Source organism: Notechis scutatus, chromosome 2, assembly GCF_049901735.1.
Source record: "Notechis scutatus isolate UNSWTSFEM ecotype Mainland chromosome 2, rNotScu1.2, whole genome shotgun sequence".
Classification (NCBI taxonomy): Eukaryota; Metazoa; Chordata; class Lepidosauria; order Squamata; family Elapidae; genus Notechis; species Notechis scutatus.
In genome coordinates this window covers 154,433,197-154,452,995 of record NC_142010.1, presented here as the reverse complement: position 1 = coordinate 154,452,995, position 19,799 = coordinate 154,433,197, and the positions used below count along the sequence as shown (strand labels likewise).

Here is a 19,799-nt window from a genome sequence, read left to right as displayed (position 1 = left end):
AAGACATGCCAGAGCCAAGGCAGAAATCTTTTCCTGGGTTGACAGAGAATAGACACTGGCCAGCATATACTTTTCCCTTTCCTTATTTATTTATTTATTTATTTATTATTTTATTTTATTTATTTATTTGATTTGCCAATAGTTTACAAGATAATAAGTATAAGTGTATACATAGTTGTGAATACATGAAATGGGTACATATAAGAAAAATAAAAGAAGAATAAGAGAAACAATAGGACAGGGACGGTAGGCACGTTGGTGCGCTTATGCACCCCCCTACAGACCTCTTAGGAAAGGGGTGAGGTCAATAGTAGACAGTCTAAGGTTGAAGTTTTTGGGGTTTGGGGAAGAATTTTGGGGTTTGGGGAAGAATTGCTCATTTCCTGAGCAATTCAAAATAACTGTTTGGAGATTACCGTTAAAATAACATTATAGCTGCAAGCATGCATGCAGTGAGAGAAAACTTAAGATTATGATACTCAGTTCGCTCTGCGATTTAAAAACCATGTGGAAGCATTACTGGAAGCAAACACTGAAACACAGATAGCTAAATGTAAGTTCTGCTTCCAGAGCTAGACTGGGGAAGACTAATTGGTGCCATTAGCCTTCATATGTTTTCTTAATAAATTGCCCCCATCCAAAAGAAGTTGTTGCACTGTGTTATCCATCAACTCCTATGAACCCACAGGAAGCCCATGTGACAGTAATCATAGGGTGAAAGCCGATGTGATTTGTACCACCCACATTTGCGGCATTCCAAGTTAATCTGTTTACAGACCACCAGGGTGGGATGAGCAAAAGTCTTCCCCCTCCACACTTCAGATTTTGCTTTCATTTGAATCATCTACTTCCTTAAATATTGTTTAGAAACAAACATACACAACTATTCTATGGGGGCATAATGCTCTTCAAATGCACTGCTGCTGTGTGGTTGGGACCTTTTGGTTTCTTCACAAACTAGCCTTCACCAGTTTCATGCTTTCCAAATGTATTGTGGAGAGCACCAGGCAAAGGAAGGATGGACTTCTACAGATGTAGCTCCATCTTCCCCCACAAATAAAAAAAAAATGGGTTACTCTCTGTAACTGGTTGTATCATAGCAGCCAATAGCAAGTCTGCCTTATCCATGACTCATCCATTTTCTGGGGAAACATTTCCCCCCCCAAAACCAGCATAGTAAGAGTTGTAGAGTTCAGATGAGATGGTCTAAATTGGATGTTGCTCCCTGAGGATATGATTGTTGGATGAGATTGCTCCTCCTCTTCACACAGCCACCTTTGGTACCAGTGGTATCTCACAACCCTGCAAGCACCTCCAATGAAAGCAGAGGCCACTTTGACACCATCAATGACATCCAGCGAGACCAGACAGCATCTGCCCAGCACCGGTCTGACAAGGCTCCCTCTCCACTGGATGACACTCCCCTGCTCCCTGCTGTTGGGCCCACCAAATCTACAGGTGAGGGAGCACACAACTGCCAAGAAACACAGCTAAAGTTGTGCTTAGCAGTCTATTGCCATGATGGGAAGCAATCAGGTCCTAGGTCACCCAAACGGGGAGGTAAAGTTATTCCTAAAGAGGATGGTGCAGTGTTCCTTTATTTCCTCTCCACTCACCAGTGAGACAAACCTGAGTTACATTTCTATATGATATTTGTATGATGATTTATATTTCATTTTCTGTAGGGTTCGCCCATAATTTGAAGTAAATTAGTCCAGGAACAGTTTAATACTATTTATCTGTGTGAAATACAGATTAATATGTAACATGTAGAAATCTTGGGATGTTCATGCAGACAAAACATTGACATCCCAAGTATTCTTTAAACCAGGGGTCCCCAGCCACCGGTCCCCGGACCGGTCCCGGTCCGTGGATCATTTTTTACCGGGCCGCAAAGCTTGGGCGCCGCCATCTTGTTTCGACGGCGCTTCCGGGTTTTTGGTTGCTTCTGGGTTTTTGGTTGGAAAGTGCTTCGGTTTTTCAGTTGGAAAGCGGCGTTTGGGTGCTTGCGCCTTAGTTTCGTCGAAGGGGGGGGGCGGCTTCGAACGAAGAGCCGTCCTGATGGCGGTGGTCTCACGTTACTCAGGTACCAGTCCGTGGAAGAATAAATAATCGTGAAACCGGTCCCTGGTTCGAAAAAGGTTGGGGGCCACTGTTGTAAACAATTCACGACTTTTTTCTGCACTCCTTATCCCCGGCCCAAAATATAAACTGCTAGTGCTTCATGTTATTCCTCGTATACTTTTAGACTGCCAAGTAAGGGATCTTCCATTCCTCAAATTAGTTTGGTTTTGAAAGTTGAAGTATAATTATAAACCACTATGAATAGCTTATTATAGTTTAGAAGAAGTACTCATACTCTTAATGCAGAGTATTGGCTTTATAGCCTCTCCCCACCCAATACTGTTCACCCTTACTTGTTCATGGGGCCTCCTGCTCCTTCCACAAAGCATCTGTTGACCAGAACCCAATAAAAATAAAAAAGATTGCAGTCTACACTGAAACTACGTCCCATCCTTTTCATCTTGGAGATCCAAGCCCTTGATCAGATGGTCTAGCTTGGCTGAGCATCAAACAATATTTGCTAAGAGAAACCAGTGATTTGTTGGTAGGCTTTCAAAGCTGACGAGGACCTAAATGCCAGAGCATGGCTTCCTAGTATATAGGAGGACCTTGGTGCAGAGGAGACATCCCCTCCATCTGAGTCTTTCTGTGGAAAATGTGGTTTATGGTTAAAGGCATGCCTGCCACAAGGCAAAGTAAGTGGTGTTTTTCTAGAAGTCACAACAGTCGTTTTGGAATAAGCTTTATTTTGTTTCCTGTGCAGGGCCTTGGTCTGACTGCCAAGCAGCTCAACAAGATGGCCAACCCAGTGGCATCATCATGCTACAACCAGCTCATGCCCAGGGTATCATCCAGGTCTGGTGTGACCAGGAATACGATGGAGGTGGTTGGACGGTCATCCAGCGACGGCAGGATGGATCAGTCAATTTCTTTACCACCTGGCAGCATTACAAGGTTGGAGGATGTGGTTCCTTGTGCCCCCACAAAGAGAGGAGCTGTGAGGTGGAAGAATACCCAAATTGTGGGTACAGTAAGGTGGAGGGAATTGCAGGATGCACGCTTACTTGAAGTTAGCATTAGAGAGCTGAAGTCACACAGCAAGGCTGAGATGAAGAGCCATACATGATGAAGCTAGGAGCCAGGCCCATAAACTGAACTTCAGTGGAAGGTTATAAGTAGCATGCACAAACCTCAAAGCAAAAGACTCAGGCATATGTACTTTGGGACCTGGTTATCATTATAGAAAAATGAATATAAATTTATATTTATCTCCAATGAGAAAGAATTGGGTTATCCAGACTAAGATTGTTTGTACTTTAGTTCTTGAGAAAGCCAAAATGGATGGCTTCTTCCAAAATGTTAAGCTATAAACCATGGTAGACAAAACACATTAAGCCAAAAATACACATTTTGCCTTACTAGCATACCAGGGATATAGGGATGTTCTCTTAAGCATCCTGATGGCTCCAGAGATTCCAGATGATGTCTTTGCAAAGGAAGGAGATGGGGTTGAACCCGGATGGCAGATTATTTTGGATATTGTCCAGGCATTGTATGAGTGCATATTCTGTGAATGAAATTCCTAATTTCCCACTACAGAAGTATTCCAGAGAGAGTCATCTGCCTTAAGGGCACTTTGCTAATCATTTTCTTGCTGTGTTTTTCTTAGAATGGTTTTGGAAACCTGGAAGGGGAGCATTGGCTGGGCCTGGAATCCATTCACTTGCTGACCCACCAGGGTTCATATATGTTGCGTGTATTAATGGAAGACTGGAGTGGGCGACAGGCTCAGGCTGAATACAATACCTTTGCTCTGGAGCCCGAGAGTGACTTCTATCGGCTCCAGCTGGGAAAATATCAAGGCAGTGCTGGAGACTCTCTCTCCTGGCACAATGGCCGACAGTTCACTACTCTTGATCATGACCATGATGCTTACTCAGGTAAGAAGGCATTACTGTTGGCAGAAACTGCCGGAAGGACACATCAAAAACTGAGCAGGAAAGACTATTGATAAAAAATAGTTTGGTGTAATCATGTTTAAGGAGATGGATTAGAAGCCAGATGGTTGTAAATTACAATCTTCCATTAGCCATGAAATCTGGCTTGGTGACTTAGGCCAGTTATTGTCTCTCAGTCCAACTCACCTCACAGGGTTATTGTTGTGGGGAAAATAGGAGAAGGGGGCCTTATGGATGTCACTATGAATTGTATAGAGAAGGCTTTATACTCATTGTATTTTAATCCCTTTCTTTTTCCTTGGAGCTCAGATTGATGGGTGGGAGCCTTCTATTTGTTTCCTCATGAAAGCAGTGAGGAAGGCTTCAGTTCAACATCAGCCAGTTGGGCTAAGGCAGATATCAGAACCTGATGGCCTATGAGGCATGTCACTGGTTGCTTCCACACAACGGTAAAGCAGGAGAAAGCTGTTGTGATGGGACTCAGAGGCAGAACTATACCATCTAGAATCATTAATATAAATTTGTGGCCAAAATATGGAAGTCACTTCACATTGATCCCTAAACTAAATCAACATGCAGACCATAAGGATAGAATATTGTGAAAGGTAATTGTTCTGTCTCTGAAGAGAATGGTCAAAGAGTTAGCTTGATTTTTTCAAAATGACACATTATGTGTATGTGTTTTCCATATCTTTAATTCAGAAAAGCCCAGATTGTTAAATGTACAAAGAGATGAAACTGCTCCCAAGACCATGATTACCGTATATACTCAAGTATAAGCTGAGTTTTTCAGCACATTTTTTGTGCTGGAAAAAAAAAACCCTCGGCTTATACTCGAGTGAGATTCCCCTCTGAAAAAAAAAAATGGTGTGGAGCTCCGGAGCTGGGCAGCCGCTTCCCTGCTTCCGTGTTTCCTTTGCAACTTGTAAGCATGGGGGTAATCGGAAGCAGAAAAGTTCTTGCATGAGGATATATTGTTTTTCTTTTTTAACTGTTTTTAGGGGGGGGGAAGATCCACCGTCATGTGAGAATGCTCAGACACGAAATCTATCCGCCCGAAAATAAGTGTGTGTGTGTGTGGGGATTTTAACAGAGGGAAGACGTAGGGAGAAGGCAAAAGCGACGGAAGATCCTTCAGGGGAAACTGAGGGGAGACTCACCCTTGGTCCAGATGAGCCCCCTTCCCGCCCCTAAGGAAGCAGAGGCAGCCAGCAAGGGCAGGCAAGCCCCACTTCGCGGACTCCGTCTGTCCTCGCTCCCACCCACCCAAAGCCATAAAGTCCCCCAATCGCGCAGCCCAGAATCGCCCTCCCTCAGGGGCAGCAACGACGCCCGGCGTTTCCCGAGACAAGCTCCGCCGTGCAATGAAGCGCCCTGGCTCTGGCTCGCGGGCTCAGAAAACAACGCGAGCCGAGGTGGCTTCGGCTCCGCAGCTTCGTTCCTCAGCCCCAGCTGCTTTCAGTCCGCTCGGAAGGAGGAGGAGGAGGTGGTGGCGACGGCTCGCGTTGTTTTCTGAGCTCTAGGCTCTAGGCTTGTGGGCTCAGAAAACAACGCGAGCCGCCACCACCACCTCCTCCTCCTCCTCCTCCCGAGCGGACTGAAAGCAGCTGGGGCTGAGGAAACGAAGCCAAGCGGAGCCGAAGCCACCTCGGCTCGTGTTGTTTTCTGAGCCCACGAGCCTAGAGCCAGGGCGCTTTCATTGCACGGCGGAGCTTCTTGTCTCGGGAAATGCCGGGCATCTTTGCTGCCCCGAGGGGAGGGCGATTCTGGGCTGCGCGATTGGGGGACTTCGTGGCTTTGGGTGGGTGGGTGGGAGCAAGGACGTTGACTTTAAGCGCTGCCGACCGAGTGTTTCACAAATACCAGTGGGACCTCCGTCCACCACCACCCCTCCCTCTTTTGCCTCCTTCCTTCTGATCAATCAGGTTTTCCCAGTATTTGCTCACAGCTGCGTTTTCTCTTCTGCCGTGCTAGGCGTTGAACGTGGGGATTTCTGATTCCCCTTACACGCGCATGGATATGCCACGGGGCGTTTTCTTCCAAATGCCCCACGGGCAGAGAACACTGACTTTCATGATAGTGAGATCGTTTCCCAAATTAATTGATTCACTAACCCAAAGAAGATGATGATGACAGTGGGAGGCAGGAGTCACTCTCTCCCTTGCAAGCCCCAGTGCCCAAAAAGCAAGAGCCGTTCTTATGATCTCTCTCTCTCTCTCTCTCTCGTAATACAGTCAAGCCCTTTCCAGCACGGACCGATCCGCCGCTTTGCACCTTGCAAATGCAAAAACCCGGGATTTTGCATTTGCAAGGTGCAAAGCGCGCGGATCGCGTGCTGGAAAGGGCTTGACTGTATTATGGAGAGAGAGAGAGAGAGGAGATCATAAGAACGGCTCTTGCTTTTTCTTGCAAGGGAGAGAGTGACTCCTGCCTCCCACTGTCATCATCATCTTCTTCTTTGGGTTAGTGAATCAATTAAACCTTTCATGATAGTGAGATCGTTTCCCAAATTTCCCTTAAATCAGGGAAGAAATCAGAAACAAACCTTTGGACTGAGAATAAGCCTGTTCCTATGATGCCATTTTTGTTCACTGCAGTGTGAAAAGTGTGAAAAAACACACTTCTTTTTCTTCATCTTCTTGTTCCCTATTTACTGGTCTCTTTCAAAGAGGAAATTGTGAACATCAAACTTATTCTCAACTGTCCTAGTGAAAGTTTTTATTGGTATCTATTTTTATTTTTGAAATTTACCAGTAGCTGCTGCATTTCCCACCCTAGGCTTATACTCGAGTCAATAAGTTTTTCCCAGTTTTTTGTGGTAAAATTAGGTGCCTCGGCTTATATTCGGGTCGACTTATACTCAAGTATATACGGTACATTTATAGTCCAATTTCAGCCAGTTTAAAAGATTTTGACCTATAAAAGTTGTATGTTATCCTATGGAAATCAAGGAGACCTGGAGGTTTCTATTCTCCTGCAAAATGCATTATCTAGTTAGATATGCCACCTCAGCAGAAACTTTCATTTTTAGGAGACAAAACTGTTTTGTTTTTTTTATTTCTGGAAAATTGAAGATTTCCAGGTAGAAGACTCAAAAGGCCCTGTGCAGTTAATCTGTCTTTTCCTCTTGAAGACTTTTTGTTGTAATTTATCTCAGAAATGAAAGGGGGGGCGGGGAGGTAGGAAAAAAAATGAGAGGAAAAGAAATAGCAAGCCAGCACAAACTGGGTTTCCACTTGCCTAGACAGAATTTTTATTTTGGACAGAATGGCTGCAAAACAAAATCCTTGTCTGTTTTATGATTTAGCAGCTGACTTGTACTCTGGCCCAAGGTATATCATATTAGCTTCAGTGATGTTCATTGGTTTTTTTTCTGTCTTTGAAACACAGTGCTGGTTTTTATTTCCCATTTTGTTGAGGAGAGGGAAGAGCAAGAATAAAAGAACACTGAGAACCTAGAATGTGCAGTTCACAAGATATTAAAGGAGAACTACTTAGGTAAAGATAAGCATGGACAGCAGCCTTTGAAGGTCTTAAGAAATTATGGACACCCTTCACCCTGCCAAGGAAGGGCTATATTTCCTTAATAATATTTTTCAGATTGCATTGCATGCTAACACTAGATTGGGCTGAAGCCAGTGGAAGGCAGGGCAAAGAATCCTTCCTTCCTTCCTCCCTCCCTAACATTTGCTGGATTTGCTTGATGTCTAAATGTATTATCTGCTAAAGTCATTTCAATTAGGCCACGGCACATCAGTTAAGCTCCATGTGACACAGTGGCTGCCCAGTTTTGCCTTAGGATACCAAAAGTTAATGGCATCTGAATTCATGGTTTGACGTCTGATCTCTTCTCCCCCCTCCCCCATATTCTTTAACCCTAGGGAACTGTGCCCATTACCAGAAAGGTGGTTGGTGGTACAATATGTGTGCCCATTCCAATCTCAATGGTATCTGGTACAAGGGTGGTCACTACCGAAGCCGCTATCAGGATGGAGTCTACTGGGCAGAATTTCGTGGTGGTGCCTACTCAATCCGTAAGGTGGTAATGATGATCCGGTCTACGCAAGGCAGCTAAATTGCTCTTATCCACTGAAAAGACAACAAAGCAGACCAAAATCCAGATGGATGTACTTTACAAAAGAATACACACTGTGCTTTTTCATTATCTGACCTCAGGAGAAACATCTTTAACTATCTGTGCAATGCACTGATTGGCTGAGAGCCTTGTACTTCACAGATGCCCCCACCCACTTGCTTCTCAGGCCATTTTGCAGCTTTCATAAAAAAAAATATTGCTTTTATCTTTCATCAAAAGAAGAAAATGCCAAAGATATCTCAAATAGTACTTTAAACCATTTTAAAAGTCCTTGAAATCTGGCAAAAAAGAAAGAAAAAGCATATCAAGACACCATGTGGCAGAAAGCAATATTGTACAGTAGTAGAAGAATTACATTTTAAAAATATTTTTTTGCTTTTTCCTGATAGAGTTCTTGTCACCCACCTTTGAGTTGACAAAAAATGATACTAGCATCCAATTTGCTCTCCCTGTTGTTGCTAACCCTGCTCCCTGAAATTGGCCGAGTCCTCCAAAGAAACAAATTAGATTTTATGCAACCCAAGGCTGACCTTGGAAAGTGGCAGGGTAAAGGAAAAATATTTTCATCACCGGAACAAGAAAAGGCAACTTAGATCTGTCTTAAACACAAGGTGGAGTTGAGAAGGTAGGGCAAGAAAAAATGTTGCTAGGACAAATTTGTCTGGTGTTTAAGTGCATGTGGGGACATAGCTTTGAAGATGCACCTTCATCCTTATCCTGGCATTGTGCAAGGACAAATTCACTTGAGTGGAGTTCTCCAGCCTGGCTTCAACTGGGAGTCTTGCAATGGTAATGATGCTCTATACACTTTTGGACATTAAGAGCTGGTCTTCCTGCCCAGTTTTTACACATGAAAACTGGAAGTAAAATGGTCTTCACCAAACAATGAAGTGGAGGTTGCTTGGATCACTATCTTGCTTCCTGGTAAATATATTGTCCTCCCAGGATTTATTTTTGAAGGGATGCTTTTATCAACTGTACTGGATCTTTTAACATTTGATGTGGCTCATATTCTATTTCCCTTGCCCACGCAGATTAAAATTCTATTTCAAAGAAAATAAAATCCTGAACATAAAAACATGCAAACACAAATCTTGCAAATGAAGACATATGAAATTTATTACGGATAACACTGACTGGTCCACTTGTTTTTCTTTTTCAATGATCCTTTTAACCCTCCTTAGATCCTTATTCCACTAAGAGGTGCAAGGGCTTCACAGCTGCACAAAGAAATATAGGGAGAGTTCCTTCCATTCAGGTGGCCCAATCACAGCAAAAAGAAGGGATTCTCGGGCAGATCTGTGTGTCACCCTAAATATGAACTCCCCTCTGCAAGTCTTCATCTCAGCTCTCTCCTAGTAAGAATGAGAGGTAAATGCATAAAACTATATTAAACATACAACTGAGTCCAGATCAAGATGATTTATATTAGAACTTGAGCATCTAGCATTCAGTGTCTATTTTGAGGGAGTAAGGCTCCCACAGAGATCCCCTGGTGCTGCCATGTGAAAATGCCTGAAACGGAATCTTGGACATTTGTCTCTTCAAACCAACCCTTACGTTTCTTAAAGAATTGCTGTTCCACTTAGTCATTCCAAGATAATGGTTGCAGTCAAGATATTGTGAGCTTCTTAACATCCCCTCAGGCGGTACAGCAGGCAACTTCTGACTGATCTTAGATTAATAGTAGGTTTACTTTGTTGGTGAAATCCGATGTCTTCATAGGAAAAATATTTTAATTTGCATTTTAATATACCAGGGCAACCAAAGATACATTGCAATTTGTTATGGGCATTCATCGCTGATTAAAAAAAAAATCTGCACAGTAGGAGACATACTAATGCTTGCCATTTTAGAATCAGAAAGTATGCTGTCAATTGTAAGGCATTGTATATATTAGCTCCCCCCCACACTCTGATGCCCTTTAAAAAGGATAGTTCTCTAATATATACAGAGAAAAATTGTTTATATATGGTAGGTATAACTAATACTTCAATAGTATTACTATTATTATGCAAGTACTTTTTAGGGTAATTGCTTGCCCTTTTTAATTAAGAAAAATATTTGGTCTTTTGGTTTTATATCTCAAGAATTAAAACATATCACAATGATAATTATTCCCTTCATCAATTGGCTTATTGTTTGCCACACGGATCCTCCAATTCCATGATCTTTAATGTTTTGGTCGCATAAAGTGCAGGTCTATGAGCCTCATGGTGATGACAAAGCTTCTTCAGTTTCTGTCATATCTTTGTCATAGTGTCAGATTGGACTTGAAGCAAATTGCTTTTCATGATTAGAACAGACCGGCACAGAGCTCAGGAGAATATAAAGTAAGATTTCATACGTGCCACTTTCCCTAATTTGCAATTTTTTATCCATCTCCTGCAAGATGATTGGCCTCTCAAGCCTACAGATGGCTAATTGCTGCCCTCGCTATCGTTCTCCTCATCCTGTTCTTTCAGATCCTCTAAGATGAGGTCATCAATGTCCAAACATGCCAAGCTGCCTTGGCTTATGCAAGTGTTTACTGTGGAACCAGTGCTATCGTGCTCTTGGCTGGGATGGATGACTTTTGGCAAGTGATTCTTCATCCGGCTTCGTGGATGAACACAACTGGTTCCAGGAACATGAGGCTCTGCAGGAGAAAAGAGAATCAGATAGTAATGGCTGACTGCTGCCCCTGTGATGAAACTGACACCTGAACCCTAGCTTAACTTGCTTCCCTACCAGCAGTGGGATCCTACCTGTTCCACTACCGGTTCAGTGATTGTGCGTGCATGCATTCACACCTAACGCGCACGCACCTAACACACACACACACAGCTTTCCCCACACCAGCTGAGGCCTGCAGCGCCAATCAGCTGAGAGGATACAGAAGACAAAAGCGCAGGGGTGAGTAGGAGGGCCGATCCTGCGCTTTTCTCTTCTTTCTCCTCTCATGTATTCATAACTATGTTTATACTTATACCTATTATCTTGTAAGCAATTGACCAATCAAATCAAATCAAATAAATAAATAAATAACACTGATTGTGGAGGTTTTTTTTCCCTCCTCTCAGCTGATCCTCAGAGGCTTTTATTTTAATACTACCTGTTCAGCCGAACCGGTCTGAACTGGTAGCGTACCACCACTGTTCCCTTACCCACTTCCACTTCCACGTTTTCTAGATAGCAGCAAGAGCCTCTCCAAGCCCCGGTGCTGACTCAGATAGAGGGCATGGAGTCCATAACCAGAACGATCCTGTGAGCCCAACAAAATGGCCTCCCTGCTGTTATATTTTTGTACTTACCCCCAGAAAGTATTCCATATAGCCCCGCGGAAGGTGCTGTTTGCATTTTTAATAAGGTATTAAAACCAGCTAAATAAAGAAAAATGAAAATAAACATTTTTACTGCCTTTTTTTTCCCTGACCAACATCAATTTGGTATAGCATCCCGGAAGGTGACACGCATACTGCCTATTGAGCATAGCAGGGATCCTGAAGATTCAGGCCACGGTCAATCTCACCTGACCGGTTGTAGCAATCTTCTGCAAAGCAAGAATGCTGCTGTCTGCCTCGGGGTCCTGGGAGCTTTCGAGGTGGGAGGATATAGCTTGGTAATACAGGTGTATGGCACTGGAAGCAAGGAGATGGTGTCCCCATCTGAGCTGATCCCCTGTATGGAGGAGACAGAAGTAGGTCCTTTATTTATTTGATTTATATGGTCACCCATCTGACATATGTGGCTCTGGGCAGCTTACAATGAAACTTGATAGCCCGTTCATTCTACCCTCAACCCCATTTCAACCCTGAGCTACAAATATTCTCCTTTATTAATAGTTCTAATATTTCCTATCACACAAGAGAGCAATGGATGTGATGCTGTCCATTGGTATTGTAAGCTACTTTGCCTCTTCCTTGTACTGGACAATGAGTATTTATTTTGCAAAATTTGCATGATGCAGAATCTGTACAGTCTCACAACACACTTCCAATCATTAAAAGTTGCCCTTTCTTTTTAGTTCAGTGGCCTGAGGAAGTTATAAAACATGGTGCTATGAATTATTATGACTTATAATAGGAGCTCTCACCTCACAATCAGGAGGCTGTGAGTTCAATTGTAGGTAGAGGCTAATATTTGGAATAGACTCTCTTGCTCGAGTGGGGGGTTGGACTAGATGACCTCCAAGGTCCCTTCCAACTCTATTATTCTATGATTACCGTTTAATTTCTATGATCTTGCCATTCAGGATACGTCAACACACATCATCCTGAGGTCTAGCTATCAAGTGGCCTAACAAAAGATGATCAATTAACATGTTGTATATTTTTGGTTTGCCAGATTTAACACATATGTGGCTTTCTAAGACTTGGGGATGGTAACTATACCAAGCCATGCAGTGTTTGCTCTCACCTGAAAGTATGGCCACATGATGGGCATTTAAACACTGCTGTGCCCCACATTTTATCGTATGGCACAGGATCATAGCGGGTCCCACATCGGTGACAACGGGACACCTGTGAAAGATACCAACAAAGAACTGAATACGCTTCAACTCCCCAAAGAATCTCAATAATAGAATCAAGAGCAAATATTCTGTCGAGAGTTGTATATCAGTGCATTGTTGCTGTGTCCATTGTGCTAAGGTTGATTAAACCCAGCAATTTCTTTCCTAGAGTCCTACCACATAGCAATCTTTTTTCATTTGCAAGCTGCAACCAAGGTCCTGTTGTAATTCCAACCCACTTCTCTTCTTGGTGCTTCTGTTTTGGCTTTACCAATGGGAACCATGGACATATTCAAGAAGCACCATCTGGCTTAGTATAAAATGTGAGCTGAGAAACAGGGGGGAAGGTTGGCAATCAGTCTATTTAATGGGGCAAAAAATTGTAAGAAAAATGTGTTGGAATGTATATTTCATCCAGCGCAGTGGCGCAGGAAGTAATGGGAAAAAGCTTGTTTCCTGAGGTCGCAAGCTCCAAATGTTGGATTAGGAGTCAGCACCACACGACTGATGGGAGCCATCCAGAAGCAGATGCAGTGTAATTTATTCAGTCGATGACCAGTAATAATATAAATCACATACAACATATCAGATCAAAATGAATAAGGTAAAATACCAACGTGGTAGAAAGTATCTGTGCTCATATACTAAGGCTGGCTGTTTGGCCCAAAGGCGTTTGGGACTTAACCCCCCTCAACTAGTATAGTGATGCAGAACAATAAACCATCAAATATAATCTAAAATAATAGTTTGAAAAAGTAAACACACATTACTTCAAATGAAGTATGTCAAGTGATTACAAGCAGTCCTTGAGTTGAAACTGGGACTGGGAACTGTGTTGCTGAGCGATCCAGTTATAAAGCATGTGACCACATCACGTAGAGTAGGCAATTCTAGCAGGCAAGGGTGCCATCATTAAAGGAGGACTGTAAGCTTACAAATCTCCCTCATTTAGCATTGTCATAACTCTGAGGAGTTGCTGACCAAATGGTCATAACCCAAGGACTGCCTGTATAAATCTACATATTATGATCTCAGTTTAGAAATAAGGCTTGTAAAGACATTTTTTTTCATCATTTTTATTACAGCAATGCAAAATTTGGCTACTGTTCACATAATGGTAGGTTTCATGTCTCCTAAAACAGTGGTCCCCAACCTTTTTTGTACCACGGCCCGGTACAAAATGATCCATGGACCGGTACCGGCATCAGCACGCACGACCAAGGCAAGGCGAGCCAAGCAACCGGCCAGCCAGCCATCCCCCGCTTCTCCCCGCCACCTTCAACTCCTCCTTTGTACCTTCTCGCGGTCGATGGGCTTTTCGGGCTCTTTCTTAATCTCCTCCTGAGTAATGCGAGACTCCACTGCCATCGGGATGGCTCTTCGTTCGAAGCCGCCCCCCCCTTCGACGAAACTAAGGCACGAGGATTCCTTCAGCACCCAAATGCCACTTTCCAACCGACGACCGACAAGCTCACCCGGAAGCACTTTCTCAAGCGCCGTCGAAACAAGATGGCGGTGCCCAAGCAAAGTAGGCCCTACTTTCATTCTTTGCGGCCCGGTACAAAATGATCCACGGACCGGTACTGGTCTGGGGCCCGGTGGTTGGGGACCCCTATCCTAAAAGAAGGAAGCCCGGGGACGGGGGGGCAGCTTGCTAGGCCGCGAGCACCATGTGGAGCCATGGTGGTGGTGAAGCAATCCAGGCAAGCTGGAGCCAGGGACGGTGGGAAGGCAGCTAGCTAGGCTGCGACTCGCAGGCTTACTTGGCAGGCGGATCATTGGGCTGTAGGCAGGTGCAGAGCCACACAGCGTGTGTGCTGCTATGCCAGGGAGACAAGAAAAGTAGTGGCAGGGCAGGGCCAGCGCTCTCTTAGAACCAATTGCGGTGGTGCGATTGGTTTTAAGAAAGCGTGCTTTGCTCAGGCACAGCGCAGCACTCAAAATACCACCCTCTGTGCTTTTTTAAAGCTCATCTCAGTTGGGCAATCAGCTCTGCCACGCGAATTAGCTGAGCTAATAAACAACAGATTTTTTTTATTGGTTTGGAGAACCAGTAGAGACTGTGCTGAGAGGTAAGAGAGGGGCAGGTGGGCGGGGCTCGTCAAAATTTTCCCTACCGGTTCTCCGAACCAGTCAAAATTTTCATTAGAGGTTTGCCCGAACCGGTCCAAACCCCCTGAATACCATCCCTGCCCTCAGGCAATCCACAGCCCCATTTTTCTAGCTCCTAGAAGCTCCCTGGAGGACACATTGCTGATTTTTGGCAGGAAATTGCTGATTTTCAGTATCAGTGAGGAAAGTCTCCTTGTAAATATTTCTTCAAAATTAAGGGCTAATAATCCAATAACTTTAATGTACCTATTTTGCTTTTGAAAAAAAAACCTCTAAAACCAAAGAAGCACAAAACACACAGCTTCAAAAAATGGGTTTTGTTCCTCTGGTCAGATAAACCCAAGGAGCCATGACACTGCAGGGGACTACAGGTTTGTTTGTTTTTTACGCATTTCTCTGTTGCAAAAATGTGCTCCAATTCCTTTTAAAATGAGAATGACAGGTGAACATACTAATCTCCATGCTTTGTATGAATTTAGTGTTTTACCACATACTTACATGGTCTTTTTCTTTTCAGTTTGGGCAAGAGTAGAAAACAATAAAGGAAGACAGTGAGGCCATGAGAACATTATAGTCAGAAGTCAGCTTTCTTGGACCACCTTCCTTTGAGGGCTAAGCAATCATTATTTACCAGATAGGATTGTGCATTAAGGCCATCACACCGACCTGTTTTCTTTCTGGGACCTGACGCCACCACATTTGGTCACAGGGTTGGCAGGAAAACTGGCGAGCAACTGGAGGGATGCGATTGTTTTCGGCATTGTTGAACATCTGTAAGTTCTCCTTTGTCAGGGGCATCAGCTGTTTAGCAACTTCCTAAGAAAACACAAAGACATGGAAGTGATCCCAAGTGCTCTAAAATACTAAACATCCAAGTATTTTCTCCATAGATTAATGTGTCTCATCAACAAGGGAAGGGAAGAGAAGGGCTTTAGATACAGATGTTCTGACTGATGCTGCAGAGAAACATACTATGGATTAGTAAGGAAGGAAGCTATTTAATAGAGCTTCCAACATATATCTCAATATGTTTTATTTTGTAATGTGTTGGAACAGTAATAAATATTCCTTTACTTCACCATTAAATATCTAAAAGTATTGTCATGAAGGGATGAAGAATTGGCTGTTCCAACACTTAGGAAGTTTTATTAACCTATTCATTTACCTATTTTAATTCTTTCAATGCTCTGATATTTGGCCAGGCACTGGACTTATTCTCCAGACAATAATGACCATACATGTACAGGACATATTCTTTAGATGTCCTACATTTGTATATTAAACAGTCCCATTCAAGTAAAAAAATGATTTCTCCTACAACTGAAAAATCAGTAGGCAGGGATGGGAGAACCTTTTATGGCTCACTCAGGAATTCTGGGAGTTGAAGTCCATAAGTGATAAAAGAGCCAAGTTTCCCTACCCCTGATCTAGACCATCAAGCCATGGACTGTTACAAACACAATTTGTTTTAACGTAATTGGCAGTTAGAGATAACCAAGGAGGCAGGTGGGAAGAGGGGAAAAGTCAACCAGATACTTTGGGGGCGAAAACTCAGATCTGGCTTTGCTAAGCTGTAACCTCTTGGCTTTAGTAAAGTGAGCTTTCATTAATAATGGAGTCGAGGGTCTTTCTTTTCTAATTGACCAAGTTGGGACGGCTGACATTAAGCCGTATCTGTGACTATGTCCTTACCTGAGAAGCAGTCAGAAGAGTTGGAGGACACTAGGTTGAAGGAAGAACTTGAAACCCTGAGACCGCAGCAGGCAGCCTGAGTGGCCAGCTTGAGTTTGGTGTCCGATTGAAGGTGGCAGGAGGGAGACCAATGCCCCTGCCCATGATACTGGAGGACTGGCAGGAGGGCTCACTGGGAGGGGCAATGCCCTGTTGGTTGGATGGAGGAACCAGAAGTACCCCCTTTGGGGTTCAACGTCATGTGAGATGCCCGCTGGCCTCCAGATTGGGCTGAAACTGTTGAAAGAGGACCCTAAGCTGTGGCGTTTGACTCAACTATCTGAGAGGGAGATTCCAGGAGTTTGGGATATGTAACCGGTCCATCCCGGTGGAACAAGCCCTAGCTGGCCATGCAGTGCTGCTAGATCTAGCTGCCCCAGCACTGGCTATTCTGGTGGCACTGGCTGCCCAACCAGCACCCACTACTGCACCATCCACAACTGCTACTCTGCCCCATCCGCACCCCCAGCACCAGTCATCCTCCCGGGTCAGAGAGAACACCAACCATCCCCCTTAGGGGTGAAGTATGATGGAAGCCTGAAACAACTGGGCAACTTTTGGGGCCAGGTCTGGCATTATATCAATCAATCAATCAATCAATCAGAATAGAGCTGGAAGATAACTTGGAGGTCTTCTGGTCCAACCCCCCTCCACCCCCGGTGAAGCAGGAGACCCTATACCATTTCAAACAAGTGACTGACCCCCTCCTCTTTGTGGCAGCCCCTCAAATACAGGAATGCTGCTATCATGTCACCCCTAGTCCTTCTTTTCTCTAGACTAGCTAAACCCAAATCCTGCAACCGTTCTTTACATAGTTTAGTCTCCAGGCCTTTAATCATCTTAGTGCTCTTCTTTGCACTTTTTCCAAAGTCTCAACATCTTTTTCGTAATGTGGAGACCAAAATTGGATCCAAGTGTGGCTTTACTAAGGCTTTATAAAGAGGTACTAATACTTTCCATAATTTTGATTCTATGCCTCTGTTTACACAAGCAAGAATTGTATTAGCTTTTTTGGTTGCTGCCCCACACTGCAGCTCATATTTAAATAATCATGCACTAGAACTTTTTTCTAACAGTTACTTTTTTTGAGCCACTTTTCGCTTAATCTATCCTGTACCTTTGTTTTTTCTGCCTGTGTAAAACCTTGCTTTTCTCCACATTAAATTTGATTTTGTTGGATAGGGTCCATTGTTCAAATCTGTCAAGATCTTTTTGGTTCCTGATCTTGTCTTCTGGGGTGTTGGCTATTCTTGCCAGCTTAATGTCATCTGCAAATTTGATGAGTTCCACTTCTATTCCCTCATCTAAATCATTTATGAAGATATTGAAGAGTAGTGGACCTACATCGGAACTTTGTGGTCCATTGATCACTTCAACCCATGCAGATGTAGTTCCATTAAGGACTACTCGATAAGTACGATTTGTCAGCCAGTTACAAATCTATCTAGTAGTGATGTTGTCTATCTCACATTTTCCAGCTTACCAACAAGTAGATTGTGGTCAACTTAGAACAGTCTGGAGTTTTTTTCCCTAGACAATGTGGCCAGGGTACACTGCAATGGCCCTGGTGTTAGATGGAGACACAGCTGACTGGCTTGTGGCCCTACATGATAACAACACAGATGAATTACACCACTTCAACCACTTCACGTGAGACCGAAGACAGTGTTATGAAGATCCTCTGGCAGACCAGCAAGCTGCCTATTCTGACCAAGGCTTCTTGAGACATTAACAAGCACACGTTAGTCCCAAACACCAACAGCCTGTAATGAGTCTCAAACAGTTTGTAAATAGTCCCACAGAAGTCTGCCAAAGTCCTTCGGGATAAGTCTCATAAGCACGCACTTTTATCTTTCTTGAAACGACTAAATTGCCAATTAGTTATACAAGACCAAACGGAGCACAAATTCAATACAGAGCTTCAGATTTCAAACCGACCAGTACGAACAAAGTTGCTTCCTGCAAAGGTTCATATCCCTTTGCTCCTCCTTTATGTCTTACAGGAGGGCCAATCACCTCCAAGCCTTACTCACGAGTTGCCCCTTTTTTCTTAACTGCTCTCGCCTTCTGGCAACTCAGCATACATGTGCATTGGGAACAGGCTCCCCTTGTTTCTCTGCCTTGCTGCTGTCAGATTCTGGAGGCTCTGGAGTCAGCACATAACTTCCAGATGGTCCTGGCCCCATCTCTGTATTGGATGCAGAACCCTCATCTGAGTCCTCCCCAGACTCCCGGACTGGCTCAGGTTCTTCCCCACTGTCTGACTCTGCTGCCAGCTCCACAGGCTGCCAGCGGACCATAGCACTGCCACCCAAATCAAGATAATCAAACAGGGGAAACGGCCCATCACTGCCTACATCCAGGAGTTCTGATCCCAATCAATCCTGATGGATTACTTCTGAGAGGGACTAAACCAGGAGTTATGCTACACCTGCCTATCATGAAGAGTACTGAGAACCTGTTCCATCATAGATGGAGCATTTATAGTCTCACCTTAATTTTCTTATCATCCTTGCCCCTTGTGTCCTGCAAAAAAAATATATTAAAAGCTACACATTTGTTAAACTTCATACATAGCACTGTTAAATTGTCACTTTGGAAACAATTGATAAGGTTGCTCTATGGCAGGGGTGTCAAACTCAAGGCCCAGGGGCCAGATTCAGCCCATGGGGTGCTTGGATCTGACCCGCAGGGCCACCCTGGAAACAGTGAAGGACCTGCCTATGGTGACTCTGCCAGCAAAAACATAGCTCAGGAGGGCTGCCCGCGACTCTCCTGAGCTCTGCTTTCACTGGCAGAAGGTTGCAGGAGACCTTCGCAGCCGGAAACTGAGCTTGGGAGCCCATTTTCACTGGCAGAGTGCTCGGGCCACCACAGGTGCCCCCGACATGAGTGACATTGAGCTGGCCATGCCCCCCCCGCCCCCCAAGGTCAAATACAACCCTGATGTGGCCCTCAATGAAATCGAGTTTGAAACCCCTGCTCAATGGCTTTTACAGTGTAGACCCCTGGTTGTTCTTTCCCATTCCACTTTCTTTTTTTAATGCATAGGCCACAGAGAGATGTAGTTACTTATTCTTTAATTTTCCAATAATATCTATGCATTCTATGGGGCTTCAGAGGCACACCTGGAAATAATATGCTGAGAGACTAATTATTTGCTTTTTGATATATCTTAGGTTTCCATTTAACTTTTTTCAAAATTAAAAAAAACTTAGAAGCAGGTGGAAAATTGCTTCTAAGCACAGGGCAATGTGCCTGGCCTATGATTTAAGAGCTACTTATCAACAACTGATAAATAGTTCATGCCAAATGATTAAACTGCTAACCAGTCTGTTAACTGTTA

At 43.9% G+C, this 19,799-nt stretch overlaps 2 protein-coding genes across 4 annotated transcripts in view; one reads left to right on the top strand and one right to left on the bottom strand.

The window, feature by feature from the left end:
- Positions 1–11,505, top strand: part of ANGPTL6 (angiopoietin like 6) — a 21,850-nt gene extending 10,345 nt beyond the window's left edge. The window contains exons 3-6 of one of the 2 annotated variants that reach the window (XM_026676153.2): positions 1,272–1,458; positions 2,828–3,018; positions 3,734–4,004; positions 7,904–11,505. In XM_026676153.2, the coding sequence (XP_026531938.1) occupies positions 1,272–1,458; positions 2,828–3,018; positions 3,734–4,004; positions 7,904–8,097 (843 nt within the window). In that variant the 3' untranslated portion in view covers positions 8,098–11,505. The remainder of the gene's footprint in view (positions 1–1,271; positions 1,459–2,827; positions 3,019–3,733; positions 4,005–7,903) is intronic. The other variant, XM_087956935.1, reaches the window with a different exon arrangement.
- SHFL (shiftless antiviral inhibitor of ribosomal frameshifting) overlaps positions 9,213–19,799 on the bottom strand; it is a 24,274-nt gene continuing 13,687 nt past the window's right edge. For both annotated transcript variants that reach the window (XM_087956937.1, XM_026676154.2), the window contains exons 5-9: positions 18,947–18,979; positions 15,389–15,538; positions 12,517–12,620; positions 11,630–11,778; positions 9,213–10,756 (exon numbers count right to left, since the gene is read on the bottom strand). In XM_087956937.1, coding sequence (XP_087813063.1) covers positions 10,539–10,756; positions 11,630–11,778; positions 12,517–12,620; positions 15,389–15,538; positions 18,947–18,979 — 654 coding nt within the window. In that variant the 3' untranslated portion in view covers positions 9,213–10,538. The remainder of the gene's footprint in view (positions 10,757–11,629; positions 11,779–12,516; positions 12,621–15,388; positions 15,539–18,946; positions 18,980–19,799) is intronic.